General features: G+C 41.5%; 1 protein-coding gene across 5 annotated transcripts in view; it reads left to right on the top strand.

Moving 5' to 3' along the window:
* LOC131197082 (putative carbonic anhydrase 3) overlaps positions 1 to 19,864 on the top strand; it is a 68,980-nt gene extending 49,116 nt beyond the window's left edge. For 2 of the 5 annotated variants that reach the window (XM_058180711.1, XM_058180715.1), the window contains 9 exons: positions 3,122 to 3,190; positions 6,052 to 6,141; positions 7,923 to 7,952; positions 9,738 to 9,902; positions 11,543 to 11,688; positions 13,321 to 13,410; positions 16,817 to 16,889; positions 16,975 to 17,138; positions 19,595 to 19,864. In XM_058180711.1, the coding sequence (XP_058036694.1) occupies positions 3,122 to 3,190; positions 6,052 to 6,141; positions 7,923 to 7,952; positions 9,738 to 9,902; positions 11,543 to 11,688; positions 13,321 to 13,410; positions 16,817 to 16,889; positions 16,975 to 17,138; positions 19,595 to 19,750 (983 nt within the window). In that variant the 3' untranslated portion in view covers positions 19,751 to 19,864. Of the gene's footprint in view, positions 1 to 3,000; positions 3,041 to 3,121; positions 3,191 to 4,414; positions 4,565 to 6,051; positions 6,142 to 7,922; positions 7,953 to 9,737; positions 9,903 to 11,542; positions 11,689 to 13,320; positions 13,411 to 16,816; positions 16,890 to 16,974; positions 17,139 to 19,594 lie in introns of those variants that run through there. The other 3 variants (XM_058180712.1, XM_058180716.1, XM_058180713.1) reach the window with 3 other exon arrangements.
* Positions 19,865 to 20,105: the final 241 nt, after the last annotated feature.

Raw genomic sequence — 20,105 nt, 5'->3', positions numbered from 1 at the left:
GATGCACCCACAGAGAAGGCTCTCCCCCTGGGGGTCGCCAGCTTACACTGTTTGGCTGACGGCACTCTGAGAAGACCCTCTCTATGGGAGCGTACCGGCCGGTGGGAGGCATGTGGTAATAGAAGGCGGTCCCGAAGATATCCTGGTCCTATGCCATGGAGCGCTTTAAAGCTGGTAACCAACACCTTGAAGTGCACTCGGAAAACCACAGGTAGCCAGTGCAGCCTGCGCAGGATCGGAGTTATATGGGAGCCACGAGTGGCTCCCTCTATCACCCACGCGGCCGCATTCTGAACCAACTGTAGTCTCCGCGTGCACCTCAAGGGGAGCCCCATGTAGAGAGCATTGCAGTAGTCCAGGCGAGAAAAAACCAATCCCCCAAAATTATCATGGCTCATAAGTTTGGCTGTTTGCCAAGCACTTCACCAGCATTTCATATCAGAATAGAGCTACTGTCCCATCCATGATTTTTTTGTGTGAGAAAGAAAGACAGGAATTGCAGGTTTCTTCTTATAAACTCCAAGAAATTAAAGAACAGTAGTAAATATGCTTTGTAGCTGATGCCCTGAGGTTTTGGTGTTCCGTTCTTAATTTAAGTGAACAATGTTAGAATTTCTGCTGATTCTCAAATGCTCAAAAAAAGCAAGGGAAGAAGAAATTCCATCCTGGAATTTACTGAAGCTCTTTCAATTTCTGGGGAATCCAGAAAGTGGTGGATTTCACTTACCTTTCCTAGTGCTTCGGTTGCACGTGCACCACTTCTGCGCATGCGCAGAGCGTATTTGATGATGTCCAGGCAGGTGGGCAGAGCCTCCCGAAGCAGGGCGAACCAGTAGCAAACCACCACTGAATCCAGAAAATCCCAAATTAGGTCCTTAATGAACAGAAGGTTGAACTGATAGGAAAGGAATTAAACCAAAATATTATAGTTGTATTATAACCAACTTTTGGCTGGTCAAATTTCCCTGGACTGCACTCTTATTAAGTATAGATAATCCTCAAATTATGACTGTAACTGAGTTTGGTATTTCATTTATAAGTCCTGATGTTTAAAAAGCAGGTCATCCACCATCTGACTGCCTGATGTTATGACCTTTTTTGTGACAGTTGTTAAGTGAACATGGCAGTTTTAAAATGAACACTATGGTCATTAAGCAAACACCATAGTCATTAACTGAACCCCATGATCATTTTGGAAATTTTTTGGTAAACTTTGATTTCTTTGATTTCTAGGAAAACTAAATTGTTGCCACATAACCACGGGGCACTGCAAATAGCCATAAATGCAGGCCAGTTGTGAGAGCCAAAAATGCAGTCATGTGACCCCAAAGGGGGAAAGTGGCAAATATCAGAACTTCAAATCCGGGTCCTAAGTTCCTTTTTCAAGGTCCATTATAACTTTGAACAATTGCCAAGAGACTGGTTTTAAGTCCTCTACAATAAGAAGATTTTTGGATTTTGTCCCTCAAAGCTCCCCTGCAAATCTGATTAGCTTATTTGTCCACCCTTCTGCCTTCCGTAACCTCTTAACCTCAGGTTGGCTGGGGAATTCTGGGAGTTGAAGTCCAATCATCTTCAAGTTGCCTAATAACCTCCTCCATTGATCACCAATGCCAAATTCCTGAGTATCAAGGTAAAGAGGGAGCACGATGGCTCAGCAATCAAAGCCACTGAGCTTGTCAGCTGGAAAGCTGACAGTCTGGGTTTGAGACCCGAGTGTTGCTTGATGGGGTGAGCTCCCATTCCTTGCTCCAGCTCTACCTACCCTTGCATTTCAAAAGCATGCAAATATGAGTAGATAAATAGATATCTTTGGTGGGAAGATAACAGTATTTTGTACGCCTCGTATAGCCATGCTGTCCACATGACCATAGTAACATTTTCGGACAATGCTGCTGTCAGCATTCTCCAAAGTTATGTGATCAAAATTAAGACGCTTGGCAACTGATTCATATTTGTGACAGTTGCAATGCCATGGGTCAGGGATCTCCAACCTTGGCAACTTTAAGCCTAGTGGACTTCAACTCCCAGAATCCCCTAGCCAGCTTTGAAGTCTACCAGGCTTAAAGTTGCCAAGCTTGGAGACCCTTGCCCTGGGTCATGTGATCACTTTTTCCAAACTTTTGACAAGCAAAATCAATGAAGAAGTCAGATTCACTTAGCCACCATAGTTACTAATTTAACAACTGCATTGATTCACTTAACAAACGTGATAAGACAAGTCATAAAATAGGGCAAAACTCACTTAACACTGTCTCACTTAATTGTGGTCATAAATTCAATTGTGGTCATAAATCGAGGATTATCTCTACTGAAAGTGTCCAGTCAGAAACCCTCTACAGCTTCCAGCATTCCCTACTGACCTCACTTCTGTACATGTAGTCCTCGACTTACAACCACAACTGAACCCAGAATTTATGTGTGTAGGTGAGAAATTTGTTAAGCGAGTTTTGCCTCATTTTACATCTTGCCTTGCCATGTTTAAGTGAATCAGTGCAGTTGTTAAATTAGTAACAATGGTGGTTAAGCAAATCCCCATTGACTTCGCTTGTCTGAAGGTCATAGAAGGGCATCAGGTGACCCTGGGACACTACAACCATCATAAATATGAACCCAAGGCGTCAAGCATACAAATATAAATCCTGTGACTATGGGAATGCTTCAATGGTCATAAGTGTGAAAAATGCCCCTAGGCCACTTTTTTTTCAGTGCCTTCGTAACTTCGAACAGTCACTAAATGAACTGTTGTAAGTTGAGGAACACCTGCATTAGGGTCCTTAGATGGATGACGACCGAGCAGTTGAGCAGGGGGTTTGACTGGAAGCCCTCCATAGTCCCTTCCAACTGTCATTCTGTTACATAATTAAACGTGATTCAAGATCAGGACGCTGGCCTTCCAATCACAAAGCCCGATGATCTATCGGTCGACTTAATTAGTTGGCTATGCAGACGAGTTTCTCCCAGTATGAAAAAGATAGGCAAACAAAAAATACCAATAGGCACGTCCCTGGGTGGATGGTCCAATGCCTCTTGTCTGAAGGTGTGTCCAATTTTCCTGCCTACCCACTGCTTCCTTCTCCCTGGGAGGAGCAAGCCTATAATAAAAGCCGTGTTTCCACAGACCGAAAGACACTCCCGAAAAGAAGCAATTTTCCAAGACTACAACTCCGGAAAGAGCCAAGCGGAGCAGGTAAGCAACAGGGAGAAATCCTACCAGTGGTAGAGTTTGAATCCAAGGGAAGCCAGGCGTTTTTCGACCTTGATGTGAAGTCACTCAAAATTACTGGCTTCTCCTTGGTCTCCAGCCAGGAACCTGCTTTGCTTTCAAGGACTTCTTGGAACGTCCTTGTTGCAAGATGGGTTGGGAATCGTAGGAGGGCTGATTCCTGCTGATTTTCGGAAGCAGATGTGTAATGTTCTTCAGATGTGGGATTAGGAAAGAGAAAGCAGGTTTGAGTTTATTCTCAGCCTTCACAGCTCTCTACATGATTTTGGGCTAGGCTTGCTAGAACCCAAGGTAGCGTAGTGGTGAAGGTGGCTGGTTTAGTTAGGAATAGGGAGATGCAAATTGTAGTTCCTTTTCAGTCTTAGAAGGTCAGAGATTGACACGATGCCAGTCTCTCCCTTTTAATCCAACCTATATTCCAGGTTGTGGTTACGTAGGAAAACAGGTGGAAGGAGCATCACTGCCACAACGTTGATCTCTGGTATGAAAGCCAGATTATAAATCACATCTATAATCAGTCAACCGATACGTAGAAGTGCCCTGGTGCAGGAGGTTGATCTGGGGAGCCTACGGTATCTTCCAAGCTTCTTATCACATCAGCAGCCTTTGGAGGTTTCCCAATCTCCATTGGGTAAGGCTGCTTCTGTGCACGATAAGCTTTACTACTGAGCCACGAGCAGTTTCAGAATTAGGTGTAAGCTATGCAAACGGCGGTCTAGAACAGCGGTCCCCAATCTTCCCAGCTTGGCAGCTGGGCTGCATTTGTGTGAGTGGCCAGAGCACGCACACAGCTCCATTTGTGCTAGCGGCATGCATGTGCCCTGCACTCATGCAAATGGAGCTTCGGGCACGAGTGGCAGGTCACTTGTGCTTGCACGCGAAACTCCATTCCCGTGAATGGAGCTTCCTGCACGAACGCAAGCACCCTCTGCTTGCACGAGTGGAGATTTGCACACATGCACGTGCTTACTGCTCACAGGAGTACAGCTTCATGTGTGTGCGCTTGCCCATTTCTCCCACAGTCCGGGTTTGAACAGGCCACAGCTTGGTAGTAGGCCACAGCCCAGCATTTGTGGCCCCCTAGTCTACATCTTTCCATTTGAAAGGAGCTCTCAAAATGTCAGTGTCCTGCAGTTTTACTATACTGTCATATATAAGGTAAAGATAAAGGTTCCCCTCGTGCATATGTGCTAGTCGTTCCCGGCTCTAGGGGGCGGTGCTCATCTCCGTTTCAAAGCCGAAGAGCCAGCGCTGTCTGAAGACGTCTCCGTGGTCATGTGGCCGGCATGATTCAACGCCAAAGACGCACGGAACGCTGTTACCACCTTCCCACCAAAGGTGGTCCCTATTTTTCTACTTGCATTTTTTATGTGCTTTCAAGCTGCTAGGTTGGCAGAAGCTGAGACAGGTAATGGGAGCTCAACCTGTTATGGATTCAACCTGCTGGATTGCCAACCTTTCGATTGGCAAGCTCAGTGTCTTAGCCACTGAACCACCGCATCCCTTGTCATATATAAAAGCTCCCATAAACCAAGCCTTCCCCCCCACCCCCAATGCCTGCAGAAAGGCCTATTTAAAGGGCCCCCATAGACGGCTTAAAAAAGGGCCATGTTTCTGCAGGCATTCACACCTTCTCTTCCCCACCCATCGAGATTTATTATGAATACTGGCAGCAGGCTTGCCAACTCAGCTCTTAGGTGGCATCATGCACTCTTTCCACTTGCCAAATGCAGTTTCGGCAGTTTCCTTTAACTTAGGGATTCACTATGCTCAGCTCTGTCCTGCCAACAAGTTATATAATAATAATATATATATATATATACCGTATTTTTCGGAGTATAAGACACACCTTTAATTTTGGGGAGGAAAATAAGAAAAAAAAAATCTGATTGGCAGGTGGATTGGCCTCCCAGAATACCCCCAAGTTCCCAGAGGTGAATTTTAGCAAAAGTGACATGACAATTTTTCACATTTATGACCGTTGCAGCATCCCCATGGTCATGTGATCAAAATTCAGACACTTGGCCACTGACTCATATTTATGACGGTCACAGTGTCTCGGGGTCATGTGCTCACCTATTTTGACAAGCAGAAGCCAATTTGCCTACAGGTTAAACTCCAACATAGGTAGTCCTCGACTTATGACCACAACTGAGCCCACCACAACTGAGCCCACAACTGAGCCCAATTCTGTTGCTAAGCAAGACTGTTGTTTTGCAACCTTTCTTGTCACCGTTGTTAAGTGAACTACTGCAGTCATTAAACTAGTAACATGGTTACTAGCTGATTCACTTAATAATCAGGTTACTAGCTTAACAACTGCAGTGATTCACTTAACAGCGGTGGCACGGAAGGTCGCAAAATTGGGCAAAACTCACTTAAACAACCGTCTTGCTTAACAATGGAAATTTGGGGCTGTGTTGTGGTCGTAAGTCGAGGACCACGTTTGTTGGATTTTAACCTTTAGGCAAATTGGAATTGGAGCTGTTGAGAGAGTGACGTGTTGAAAAAAGTCTACCTCCTTTGAAATGGAATTACTTAATTAATGTTTAGCATAGTTACCATGCAAGTTATTGTTTGGGCAGGTAAGTAGTAGGGAGAAACTCATGAATTGCTAGATCCCAGAAGGCCAGCCTTCTCAGTTGACCTGGTTTAGTAACCTGCCCAGAGCTTTTTTTAATTTAGAATATAGAACATAAAATCTTAGGGCTGGAAGGGACCTCAGAGATCTTCTAGTCCAACTCCCTATTTAAGGCTGCACAAACTACATGTGGGAGAAAACGACTGGCTCTGTAATCTATTAACGACGTGCTTCCTCTATGCAGGTACAATGGGAAGTGCTGGTTTTTCTTTGAAATTATCAGCATGCATCCTAATCTTCCTGATCCTGGAAAATTTCTGCGTTACTTGTGATAGTAAGTATCGGTAGTAAATTTTCTACCATGTGATCTTCCTAGAACGTAGATTTGCAATTTCAATTTCCAGTGGGGGACGACCTCCTTAATGGCCAGTTTTAGAAAATTATCTGGATTCCGTCATCTGCAATGGAGAGAAATTTGGCTTCAGTTGCTCCTAGTTGTAAATTAAGAGCCTACAATTACCAAAGCTATACTACAGGTAGTCCTCGACTTACGACCACAACTGAACCCCAAATTTCTGTTGTTAAGCAAGACAGCTCTTGTGAATTTTGCCCTATTTTGCAACCTTTCTTGCAACAGTTGTTAAGTGATCACCACAGTTGTTAAGTTAGTAACACCATTGTAAAGTGAATCTATCTTCCCTGTGGACTCTGCTTGTCAGACGGTTGCAAAAGGTGATCGCATGACCTCGCCACCCTGCAACCGTCATAAATACATGCTGGTTGCCAAGTATTTGAAGTTTAATCACCTTACCATGGGGATCCTGCAACAATCGTTAAGTGTGAAAAACGGTCATTAGTCACTTTTTAAGTGCCATTGTAACTTTGGTCACTAAACAAATGGTTGTAAGTCAAGGACTACCTGTACTTCGAAGGAGTCAGTCCTTCAAATTATCCTGTGGTTAGAAATGGGTAGCATTGTTGAATTCCCTCTTTTTATGGGAATCTGTGAAGTTAAAATCTAAATGAGGACAATGGTTCTTTGAGGAAAATTTCATTTTAAACACCTATATTTTATCTTGGGGAAAGGAGTTTTCTCAGCATCTTCAGTTCTTATATGTGACAGGTTGAGAAAGTTGGTGAGGAAGAGAATTAAACAAAAAGTTGGTTTAGGTGTTTTTTTTAAAAAGTTTTTATTTTTCAAAACAAAAAAAAAACATTCTCATCGAACAATTACAATGTGCTGAAGGGGTGTTTACATATCTTCTTGTGCAATCTCAAAATAAACATCTCTTTCATACATATGTCTTATATTATCTTTTCTAACATATCTTTCCTTCTAACCAGTGGTAAAATAAATCCCATATTTTATAATATTGCTTATCTTCTTGATCTCTAATTTCAAATGTCAATTTACTCATCTCTGCATCATCTTCCTAATTATTTCGTCCTGCAAAGGTAATTTCTCATTTTTCCAATTTTTAGCAATCCTGGCTGCTGAAATAATATTCACAATCAAATATTTTACATCTCTAGTATATATCTCGGGAATAATTCCCAACAGAAAGACTTCTGGCTTAAAATCTATGTGTTTTTTAATCATTTTCTCCAACCACGTGTGTATTTTAGTTCAATATCTTTTTGCTTCAACGCATGTCCACCACATATGGTAATATGATCCAGGTATCTGATGACACTTCCAACATTTTTCAGATTTATCCTTGAACATTCTGGCAATTCTTGTCAGAGGTAAATGCCACCTGTAAAACATCTTATACAAATTCTCTTTATATGCTGTAGACAATGTCATTTTATAATTATACATCCATAATTTCTGCTAGGCTTTTCGATCTAAAAGTTGGTTTAGGTCTTGAATGAAAGCAGGAGTGTCTTTAGAAAGGTCAAGATGGTGGCCATAACTATACACATGATACCCATACATAAAAAGGGTCGGGGCTTTGATTGCCTGGCTGGGTTGTCATCTTGATTTTTTTCTTTTTATATTCCTGCAAATGCTGCTGAACTCAAGAAATACCTTACCAATGCTTTTGGCATTTGTTGCTTTCAATGTTTCCTTAAAAAGCCATTTGATTTTCCTTTTCTTTTTCTTTCTTGCAGGTCACTGGTGTTATGATGACCCAAAATGTGGTAAGCTGTGGATTTTTTTCTCTGACTCCAGAAAACTTCTTTTGGAGCAACCACAATTCTCGTTGTAGGAGAATCAATGAGACTGACAAATTCAATCAAATTCAGCAATCCATTTAGGGTACAGGTATCTGACCTTGGCAACTTTTAAGACTTGTGGACTTCAATTCCCAGAATTCCCCAGGCAGCCATGCTGGGTAGGGAATTCTGGGAGTTGAAGTCCACAGGTCTTAAAGTTGCCAAGGTTGGATGTCCCTGATCTAGGGGTTTTTAATGGAATCAGTGATCACCTTAAGTTTAACATTGGCTGTTATTATAATTAATGTACTGCTTTTACTTCCTCAACTGATGACACTTTGAAGAAGTGTACATCTCAGTTTTTGTTAAAGGCTAGCATTACAGTGGCATACCTTATACCCCTAATGGTATAGAGATAGTGGTAATTAAAACCATAGATATTAAGAAACATTAACTTGCAAAGGGAAAGTAATAATGAGTTTAAAGGAATGAACACATCCACCCTCACACATCGTCTAAGTGTTGAAAACCTCTATGAATTCCAAATGATGCAATCACATCACATGTACCCTTAGCAATCTGGCGGTTAAAGTATGCTGAAACCTGAGGAAGAACTTCTACATGTTTCTCTTTTCCGCTCATTTATATATATGGCAAGAAAGGTCACAAAATGGGGCAAAACTGACTTAAAAAGTGTCTTAGCAGCAGAAATTGTAGACTCAATTGTGGTCGTAAATCAAGGACTAACTATACTTGTGAAGCTTCAACACACCACAAATATCTCTATATCTATCTATCTATCTATCTATCTATCTATCTATCTATCTATCTATCTATTTATTTATCTATCATTCCTCGTGTTAAGGACTCGTTTGTCAATAAGGGCGGGTTTCCAAATGGCTGGTAGGCAGGAGGTATCATCTCGTTTGTTCATGCTGTGTGGGCATTTTTCTATCTCATACCACACAGCATGAACAAACGAGATGATACCTCCCGCCTACCAGCCATTTGGAAACCCGCCCTTATTGACAAACGAGTCCTTAACACGAGGAATGACACCAGACCCACACTCACGAGGTCCACACAGGATGTCACCACCACACATCCACCCAGAAAGCAGACCCAAACCCACACTGATCATGAAGCACGACCAAGGACCAGAAGCCAGACCGCAGCTGCAACATTAGCCATTTCAAACCCCTCCAATCCATACATGCAGCAGACTGACACCCACTATGAAGAAGTAGCACGACCACGACCACGACCACGAAGCCAAACAGCAGCAGTGCAGCTCACCAGCTCAAATCCCCCTGCAACTCAGACTAATCTGAGCACAACCAAGCCCCCACCCAAACAGGACACACCCCCAGCCAATCAGAGCACAAAAACCCCCCATCCAATCAGAGCACAGCCAAGCTCCCACCCAATCAGTTCAAACCCCCACTAGCAGTTAAAAAGGAAGAAACAGCTGCAACCACACATTGCTCCCAGAAGCACGAAGCTGAAGCCTGAAGATGACGAATGAGACTTCGTCGAAACGTCGCCAAGACACTTCCAATTTTACGTGGGAGAAAACCCGAATAACCAAAGACCTACATACAAACACCCGCGAAAACCTCAGAAAACATATATATATATGCCAAGACACTTCTAATTTTACATGGGAGAAAACCCGAACAACCAAAGACCTACATATATATATATATATATATATATATATATATATAAATTATGCTGAATATAATGATCTCCTTACTTTTTTTCTGCTAGGACCTAACACCTGGGGGTCTATTGGCTCCTGCAGTGGCAAGAAACAATCTCCCATCAACATCAACACCAAGACAGTCAAATACAAACCTATTTTCGAACTTATACATTTCACTAACTATGAAAACGTTAATATCGCCAAGACAGTGAAGAATACAGGGCATCACCGTACGTATTCATTGATGACCATCTATTGCTAAATGTATAAGAAGTTCACTTGGAACAATACTTTTGATACCAACGGTTCTGTAAAATATTCCCATTCCATTCTCTCCCCACTCCAGGGGAAGGATACTGCAAAATTCCCATTTCCTCCCAATCAGCTGGGACTCAGGAGGCAGAGAATAAATGGGGGCGGGGCCAGTCAGAGGTGGTATTTACCTGTTCTCTGAACTACTCAAAATTTCTGCTACCGATTCTCCAGAACTGGTCAGAACCTGCTGAAATCCACTTCTGGATGAATCCTATCTTGCATAGTTCCACCTCTTCATCTGCATGATTTGGATTCCATTTCTTGCAGTCATGTTAGCAGATGCTAACATGTGACAAGAAGGGCTAGAGAGAGAGAGAGATGTTGAGACTTGTGAATGACATATTTTTATTTCTCCTGTGTTGCTGGGTTTATGAACTGGGGCATTCCAATTAATTGGGTGTGTGTAATGGAAGATGCTTGTGAATCTAGGTGTTGATGTGGGTATCAGGTTGCAATTCTCTACCAGTTCGAACCTGCTTGTTATTTATTACAAATTCAGGAGTTGCAAAAAGGGCTCCTAACAAGATTTAAATCATGAACCTCCTGTGATGTACACAGCTAAGTTTGAGAGTTAAAATTCATTCATTCATTCATTCATTCATTTATTCATTCATATCCCACCTTTATTATTTATACAACTAACTCAAGGTTGGAAACATATCCAACACACTATCTTCCTCCTATTTACCCACAGCAACAATCGTGTGAGGTAGGTTGGGCAGAGACTGAGTGTCTGGTCCAAGGACACCCAGCTGGCTTTCAGGGCTAAGGCCAAACTAGAAATCACAATCTCCTGTTTTCTACCTGGCAACTTAACTACTAGATCAACTTGTCTTTTTTTATCCCAACATAAAAATGAAAGTTGGGTTAGAAGAAGCTGAACAAGGAGACACATAGTCACAGTGGTCTATAGTCACAACATTATTAAATACCATTTCTTTTCCTGCCATATCTTATCTTCTTCAGATTGCAGGTGAACTCTCAGAGTCAACTAAACAGAAGTGGAACTGTCATACATGGAAAATAGCAAACAGATGGACATTTATCTGTTAAAAGAGTCCTTCATTTAAGGAACCCAAGATGAAGATGTTTAGACAGAAAAACTGGATAAATTGCCAGTTCTTAGTAAATGCATTAAGCAAGGTTTCTGTGTACAAACGACAGTAATTCCTCTGTAGAACTGTATCAGCAGATCCTTGGGCAATCTGAGCTTTCTGAGTTGATGCAGGAAGAACATTTTTAGTTTTTAGTTGTGCCTTTTTTAATGGTAGTTTTAATGTTAGGTATCTATTTTAAGTCCTGGGAGGTTATAGAACTCAGAAATGTGGAGCTCTCTACTGTTGATACTGTATAATATTATAGAAGAGGAGAGCTTCTCCTAAAATGTACTATCATCTTTACAATTTTGAGAGTAGGATTTTCTGGGATTGCGTGACACCTACCTTCCTAAATGTTTAATTTGATTTACGAATTAACATCTGTTGGAATAATGCCCGTTTGCTCCTTAGCCAAAGACCCACCATTGCTCTTAATTTTGTTTTTTGCTCTGTTGCAGTTCAAGTAGATTTTAAGCCCAAAGCAACGATCTCTGGTCCTGGCTTTTCAGGAATATATTATCTGTGGCAGTTCCACTTCCATTGGGGCACCCAAAATAGCAATGGCGCAGAGCACACAATCAATGGCGAACGCTATGCAATGGAGGTAATCAGTTCAGGGTGTCAGCAAAAATGGAATTACTAAGAGATGAATGTTTGGTCTGATGGTAGGAGAATACAGGTAGATCTCAACTTACAACCACAATTTGAGACCAGGATTTATGTCGGCTCACAAGGAGATGGATCTTGCCTGATATGGATCTTGCCTGATATAATGACCTTTTCTGACACAGTTGTTAAGTGATTCACTGCAGTAAAGTGAATTTTTCGGTCTTTAAGTGAATCCCGCTTCCTCTGTTGACTTTGCTTGTCAACTTGGAAGGTCACAAGTGACTCCAGGATGCTCCAACTGTTGTAAATACATGCAGGTTGCCTAGTGCCCAAATTTTGATCAGATGACCGTGTGGATGGTGACTGTAGGTGTAAAGACCAGTTGTAAGTTACAGTTTTCTGTGACTTTGTAACTTTGAATGGTCACAAAGCAAATGGTTGTAAGTCAAGGACTACCTGCCATTCTATGGAGTTTCTCAGTCATCCAGGCCATGGTTGTCCTAAAAGTGCTTTTCTAAGAGGCATCGTTTTGGGGGTTGAAAACTGGACTTTCTTTGTTTTTCTTTGAAGACATTTTGCTTTTCATCTAAGAAGCTTCTTCAGTTCTGTCTGAATGGTGGGGAAGTGGCCTCAACAATTCCCAGAAAGAGTAGTAATGGCCAGATGACTTCAAGGACTATGAACTCTTCCATTCCTCACCATTCAGTCAGTACTGAAGAAGGTTTTTTTGATGAGAAGCAAAACATCTTCAAGGAAAGACAAAGGAAGTCCAGTTGCCTCTTACAAAGGCACCTTTGGGACTAACTATAGTGCTGATTATTTGACCAGCTAAAATCACTTTACTCTTCTGCAACCAGAATCTTTAACTTTTTGCATTTGTATTTAGGCAGCTTTTTTCCTAAGCTTTTATATATGTTGCTGATAGTCCTCAGGGGAAGGATGTCAAAATCAGTAATGGGAGGTGCAAAGTCCTTTCAGAATAGGTTACTTCTTAAAAAGGGAATACAACCACTGTTGTGATTAGAGTTATCTTAAGAGAACAAATGGGAACTACAAGTAGCCAATCATTGAGCTTTATAGATTCTGCACATGTATGTGGAGGAAGGAAGGAATCACTGGCTGGGGAATTCTGGGAATTGAAGTCCACACATCTTATAATTGCCAGGGTTGAGAAAAGCTGTATTATACAGACAGTGCTTGACTTATGACTACAAATGAGCCCAAAATTTCCACGGCTGAGTGAGACAGTTGTTAAGTGACTTTTACCCCATTTTATGAGCTTTCTTACCACAGCTGTTAATTGAATCACTGCAGTTGTTGAGTCAGTACCACAGCTGTTAAGTGAATCTGGCTTCCCCATTTATTTTGGTTGCCAGAAGAATGTAATCATGTGACCATGGCACACTGCAACCGTCATAAATATGAGCCAGTTGCCAAGCCTCGGACTGGGACCATGGGGAAACCACCATGGTCATAAGTGTGACAAACGGTCACAAGTCATTTTTGTCAGTGCCACTGTAACTTCAAATAGTCACTAAGCAAATGGTTGTTAAGTCGAGGACTACCTGTATAGTTACACTCTATTTAAAATATTGGTGCTCATGCTTGTTCTCCATTCTTGCACCAGATGCACTTGGTTCATACTAAAAACAACATGACTATAGAAGAGGCATCGAAGCAGTCTGATGGAATTGTCGTCCTGTCATTCTTCATACAGGTGAGGAGCGCGAATGGTTGGCCAGGAGAAAATCCAGTCCAAGACTGGATTGGTTCAAGATTAATATTATTATTATTTTTATTATTTATTTATTTTGTCGAATACATATTAAATAATGTATATAAGTATAAGCATGAATTGAATACATAAAATGAATACAACTAAAGGGAACATTAGGACAGGGATGGAAGGCACGTTGGTGCTCTTATGCAGGCCCCTTACAGACCTCTTAGGAATGGGGTGAGGTCAACAGTAGACAGTCTTAGGTTAAAGTTTTGGGGATTTGGGGATGAGACCAGAGTCTGGTACTGCATTCCAGGCATTAACAACTCTGTTACTGAAGTCATATTTTCTGCAATCAAGATTGGAGCAGTTAATATTAAGTTTAAATCTATTGTTTGCTCTTGTATTGTTGTGACTGAAGTTGAAGTAGTCTTCAATAGGAAAGACATTGCAATAGATGATTCTATGAGTTAAACACAGGTCCTGTCGGAGGCAGCGGAGTTCTAAGTTTTCTAAACCCAGGATTTTAAGTCTGGTGGCAAAAGGTATTTTGTTACAAGTAGAGGAGTGGAGAACTCTTCTTGTAAAATATTTCTGGACACGTTCAATTGTATTGATGTCTGAAATGTGGTATGGGTTCCAGATAGGCGAGCTATATTCGAGAATTGGTCTAGCAAATGTTTTGTATGCTCTGGTTAGTAGTGTAATCTTACTGGAGAAGAAGCTATGCAAGATTAGGTTTACAACTCTTAATGCCTTTTCGGCGATGTTGTTACAGTGGGCTTTGGCACTTAGATCATTAGATATGAGTACTCCAAGGTCCTTGACAGAGTGAGGGTCATCTACAAGGTCATGTCCATCTAGCTTGTATTTTGTGTTTTGATTCTTCATCAATATCTTCATCAATGTTTTAGATGAGGGGATAGATGAGAAACTCATCAAATTTGCAGAGGACACCAAGTTGGCAGGAATAGCCAACACTCCGAAAGACAGGCTTAAGATACAGAAGGATCTTGACAGACTTGAACATTGGGCACTATCTAACAAAATGAAATTCAGTGGTGCAAAAAATAAGGTTCTGCATTTAGGCAAGAAAAAGTAAATGCACAAGTATAGTATAGCTGGCACTTGGCTCAATAGTAGTAACTGTGGGAGGGATCTTGGAGTCCTAGTGGACAATCACTTAAATATGAGCCGGCAGTGTGCTGCAGATGCCAAAAAATCCAACACACTTCTAGGCTGCATTAACAGAAGGATAGAATCAAGATAACATGAAGTGTTAATACCACTTTGGTAAGGCCACAGTTGGAATACTGCATCCATATTTGGTCGCTATGATATAAAAAAGATGTTGAGATTCCAGAAAGTGGAGAGAAGAACAACAAAAATGATTAGGAGACTGAAAGCTAAAATATATGTAGAACGGTTACAGGAACTGGGCATGCCTAGTGTAATGAAGAAAAAGACTAGGGGTGACATGATAGCAGTGTTCCAATATCTCAGGGGTTGCCACAAAGAAGAGGGAGTCAAACTATTCTCCAAAGCACCTGAGGGTAGAACAAGAACAATGGGTGGAAACTAATCAAGGAAAGAAGCAACTTAGAACTAAGGAGAAAAATCCTGACAGAACAATTAATAAGTGGAACAACTTGCCTCCAGAAATTCCAGTGACTCCAACACTGGAAGTTTTTAAGAAGAGATTGGACAACCATCTGCTTGAAATGATATTATAGGGTTTCCTGCCTGAGCAGGGGGTTGGATTAGAAGACCTCCAAAGTCCCTTCCAACTCTGTTATTCTAAAGTTTCTAAAAATCTGTCTGTTCTTTAAGCTGCCTAAGTGACGGCGTCTAAATGGAATGGGAATTTGATACTTTCAGAGAGAATTCCACATAATTTTCTCTGTTAATTTGTATGGGCTCGTAGTTACTGTCTCTGGTGCCCATCATGACTTTAAAGCTTTCATAGAACCGGTTTGGGTGAGGTAAAGAACATAAAGACCAGGATACCAGCTTTAGTTGTTCTCATATCACTTTCCCTACTAATAGAAAGGATTGTCTTAGTTAATTTGGACACACACTGACAATTATAATACGTGGGTCACCCCTGCGAGGTAGTCCAAACAAGAAGCACAGCTATGAGTACAACCTCTTGTAAGGTTACATTAATGGAATCTTGTAAGGCTGAACGTATGGCTCCCCTCCTCCCCTTTTACTCTCTGGAAAACTAGGGAGGGTCTTTTTTGAAAAGCTTCCTAGGCCTTCCGCCCTTCCAAGGGTTGAGATATCTTTGACATGACTCTTGTCCAATCTTGGGCTCTCTCTTCTATTCCCTAACATCATTCTCACATTACAGGTTGTCTTCAACTTACAACCATAATAGCCCCCCCCAAATTTCTACCGCTAAGCAAGGCAGTTATTGAGTCATACCTCAGTTTATGGTTGTTGAGCAAATTACTGCAGTTAAAGGAATCACACGGTCATTAAACAAATCTGCTTCCCCCTTGGACTTTGCTTGTCAGAATCCAGCTGGGAAGCTTGCAGATGGCGATCACATGACCCTAAATACATGCCAGTTGCCAAGTGCTGAATTTTGATCACATGACCATAGGTATGCTGCGATGGTTGTAAATGTGCAAATTAGTCATAAGTCAGTTTTTTCAGTGCCATTGTCAGTATATAGGATGTATAGTGTATAGGGTCTCCTGCTTGAGGAGGAGGTTGGACTAGAAGACCTCCAAGGTCCCCTCCAGCTCTATCCTGATTGATTGATTGGTCAGTAAATGAATGATTGTAAGTCAGAGACTAGTTATTGACATAAATGCAACTGTAACCCACTTTTGCCCCAAGCATATTCATGCGGTGTTTTCTGTAAGGTAGCATCTCTACTTTAGAGACTATTTGGCAAGATAAGCCATTACAGGTAGTCCTCAACTTACAACAGTTTCTTTAGTGACTATTGAAAATTACAACAGCACCGAAAAAAGTGACTTATGAATGCGTTTCAGTTATGACCTTTCCCGCATCCCCATGATCATGTGATTAAAATACAAAGGTTTGGCGACTGGTTCATATTTAGGACCATTGCTGTGTCCCAGGGTCACCTGATCCCCTGTTGCGATCTTCTGACCAGCAAAGTCTGTGGGGAAGACAAATTCACTTTACAATTGCATCACTAATTTATCAACTGCAGTGACTCACTGAACAACTGAGGCAAGAAAGGTCGCAAAATGGGGCAAAAACCACTTAACAGTTTGATTCACTTAACAACATAAATTTTGGGCTCAATTGTGGTCGTAAACTGAAGACCATTTGTATTTCCTGCACCCCACCAACTATGGTGTACATACAGTTTATTAGTATATGCACAGGAGGACATAGATCGTTTTCTTTCAATTTCCCACAGAGAAACAAAGGGAATTACCAAGTCACTCCATGGGACACTCTAGCCAAGCTTCTTAAGAACGTCCCAGAGCAAGGTGAGTCTTAGAGTCACTCCCACCACCACTTCCCTAAAATAAAAATGAGATGATGTTATAGCTGTCTCTTTTTCTGGTTTTACAGGTAACTCTTATGATGTGAACGGGAAATTCTCCGCGGGTAGTTTATTGAGCAGAGCAGATGTAAGCCAATATTACAAGTATCAAGGCTCTCTCACTTCACCACCCTGTGCCGAGGCTGTGACCTGGATTATCTTTCCATACCCCCTTTACATTTCTTCCAGAGTGGTGAGTGGATAAAATCTGATTTATTTCAGTTTTCAGGAAGGGATTCTAAGGCTCTCTGAAAATAGATTGGCCCAGTGGTGAAATTCAAATTTTTTTTACTACCGGCTCTGTGGGCGTGGGTTGGTGGGCGCAGCTTGGTGGGTGTGTCAGGGGAAGGATACTGCAAAATCCCCATTCCCTCCCCACTCCTGGGGGAAGGATATTGCAAAATCTCCATTCCCACCCCACTCTGGGGCCTGCCAGAGGTGGTATTTGCCGGTTCTCCAAACTACTCAAAATTTCCGCTACTAGTTCTCCAGAACCTGCTGAATAGCACCCCTGGACTGGCTCTTATTAGAGTCAGTTTAATGCTCAGATTCCTGAGAAGGTCACAAAACCACTATGGATTAGGACACAGTTGCTACAGGTAGTCCACAACTTTATGACCACAACTGAGCCCCAAATTTATGTTGCTAAGTGAGGCATTCGACTTTTGCCCCATTTTACGACTTTTCTTGCCACATTTGTTAAGTGAATCACAGCAGTTGTTAAGTTAGTAACAGGGTTGTTAAGAGAATCTGGTTTCTCCATTGACTTTGCTTGTTAGAAGGTTGCAAAAGGTGATGATCACATGACACACGGACACTGCAACCGTCATAAATACGAGTCAGTTGCAAAGAGGCCAAATTTTGATCGTGTGTTGATAGAGCTGGCCCTATCAAGAGGCAGATAAGATGCAGCAACAAGAGGCTGATGGAAGTGTGTGTGTGGGGGGGATGCAGGGAAGCATTGAAGGAGGTACAGGTAGCCTTCAACTCATGACAGGTTATTATTATTATTTTTTATTTGCATTTATATCCCGCCCTTCTCCGAAGACTCAGGGCGGCTTACACTATGTTAGCAATAGTCTTCATCCTATTTGTATATTTATATACAAAGTCAGCTTATGGCCCCCAACAATCTGGGTCCTCACTTTACCTTCCTTATAAAGGATGGAAGGCTGAGTCAACCTTGGGCCTGGTGGGACTAGAACCTGTAGTAATTGCAGGCAGCTGCTGTTAATAACAGACTGCATTAGCAGTCTGAGCCACAGAGGCCCAGCCACAGAGTTTGAGCCATTATGATGGCCAAAGTTATGATGGCCTCTGAAAAATGCTTTATGGCTTATAAAGCACTTCCGAGCATCGTAAAATGTTGCAAAACAACCACGCTCCCACCCCCCTCAAAGTCACGTGACTGCATTTCAAGGGCTTGTCAAATGCTCACATTTAGGATTGGTGGCAGGATCCCGTAGTCACATGACCCATGATTTGTGATGTTTTTGCCAGTTAATGGCAAAACCTGCCCACTCAGGAAAATGGGTTTGCTTAACGACCACAGTCATTTGCTTAATCAGCATTGTAAAAAAGGACCCCCCCCAAAAAAATAAGTCCAGTCACATAGGTGCTTTGAATTATGTCTGCAATGACTTATGACCAGAATTCCAGCCCCAATTGTGAACATAAATTGAGGGCCACCTGCAGGTTTATGTACAGGGATCCTTGATTTATGACCATAATTGAGCCCCAAATGGATGTCATTAAGTGAGACATTTTTAAAATAAGTTTTGCCCCATTTTATGACCTTTCTAGCCACAGTTGTTAAGCGAATTGTTGCAGTTGTTAAATTAGTAACATGGTTGTTAAGTGAATCTGATCATGCAGCCATGGGGAAGCTGCGATGCAACGGTCATAAGGGTGAAAAACGGTCATAAATTAACTTTGAATGGTCACTAAATGAATTGTTGTAAATCGAGGACTACCTGTATGTTTAAGCCAGCTGAGATGCAATCACATTGTGCATTTAAGCCCCAAGATATTATTTTTAGAATACACAGGTAGTTCCTCAACTTACAACAATTCATTTAGTTATTTATTCAAAGTTAAAACATCACTGCAAAAAGTGACTTACTGATACGACTGTTTTTCACACTTACGGCCATTGCAGCATCCCCAGGGTCATGTCATCAAAATTCAGACCCTTGGCAACTGACTCGCATTTATGACCATTACAGTGTCCCAGGGTCATGCAAAGCAAATGCAAGGGAAGCAAGATTCACTGAACAACTATGTCAAAAAAAAAGTTCATAAAAATCAGGCAAAGTTCATAAAAATCAGGCAAAGTTCACTTAACAGCTGCCTTGCTTAGCAACATAAATTCTGCTTTTAGTTTTGGTTGTAAGTTGAGGACTACCTTGTTTCCACGTTTCTTGCCTGAAATGGCAGGAAATTGACCGGTTGTTATTTGAGGAAATAGAACGTGCTCTGGGCTGAAAGTCAGGTATCCTTATTTAAGATATTAAACATCTGAGTTCTGAATGGATGAAGTAACTTTTCACTTTTTGCTATCTCCTCTCCTCTCCTCTCCTCTCCTCTCCTCTCCTCTCCTCTCCTCTCCTCTCCTCTCTGCCATTGGTTTTTCTCCCTCCCTTCTTCCAGGTGAACATAATGACAACCTCACTATATTTTACTACTATTCAAGAGAACAGACCAATGCAGAACAATTTCCGTCCTCTGCAGCCCTTAAATGGTCGGGAAGTCTATTACTACACAGAACATAAATCACTGTTCAATTGCGTTGGATATTGCTTTTAGAGATGGCTTTGAAGAGGATTGCAAATTTTCTTGAACAGGACCTGGTCTTCAAGTCTTGAATGTTGTGAGTCTAATTTTGCACAACATTAAATAAACTCAGCAATATCCATAAAACATTCATTGTGGTTTTTCAATTAAGCTTGCATTTATTACTTTATATATTAGGTAGATATAAATTCGCATCATCTCAACCACAAAATCTTAACCATCTTATGATAAGACTTAATAAGAACTGAAAATAAATGAATTTGAAAAGAGATTTAGGATGTAGTAGTGCCCAGGGGTGGGTTCTAAATTTTTTTGCCACCAGTTCTGTGGGCGTGGCTTATTTTGTGGGCATGGGTTGATGATCATG

Source organism: Ahaetulla prasina, chromosome 4 (genome assembly GCF_028640845.1).
Source record: "Ahaetulla prasina isolate Xishuangbanna chromosome 4, ASM2864084v1, whole genome shotgun sequence".
Taxonomy (NCBI): Eukaryota; Metazoa; Chordata; class Lepidosauria; order Squamata; family Colubridae; genus Ahaetulla; species Ahaetulla prasina.
This window is presented reverse-complemented; position numbering and strand designations above follow the sequence as displayed.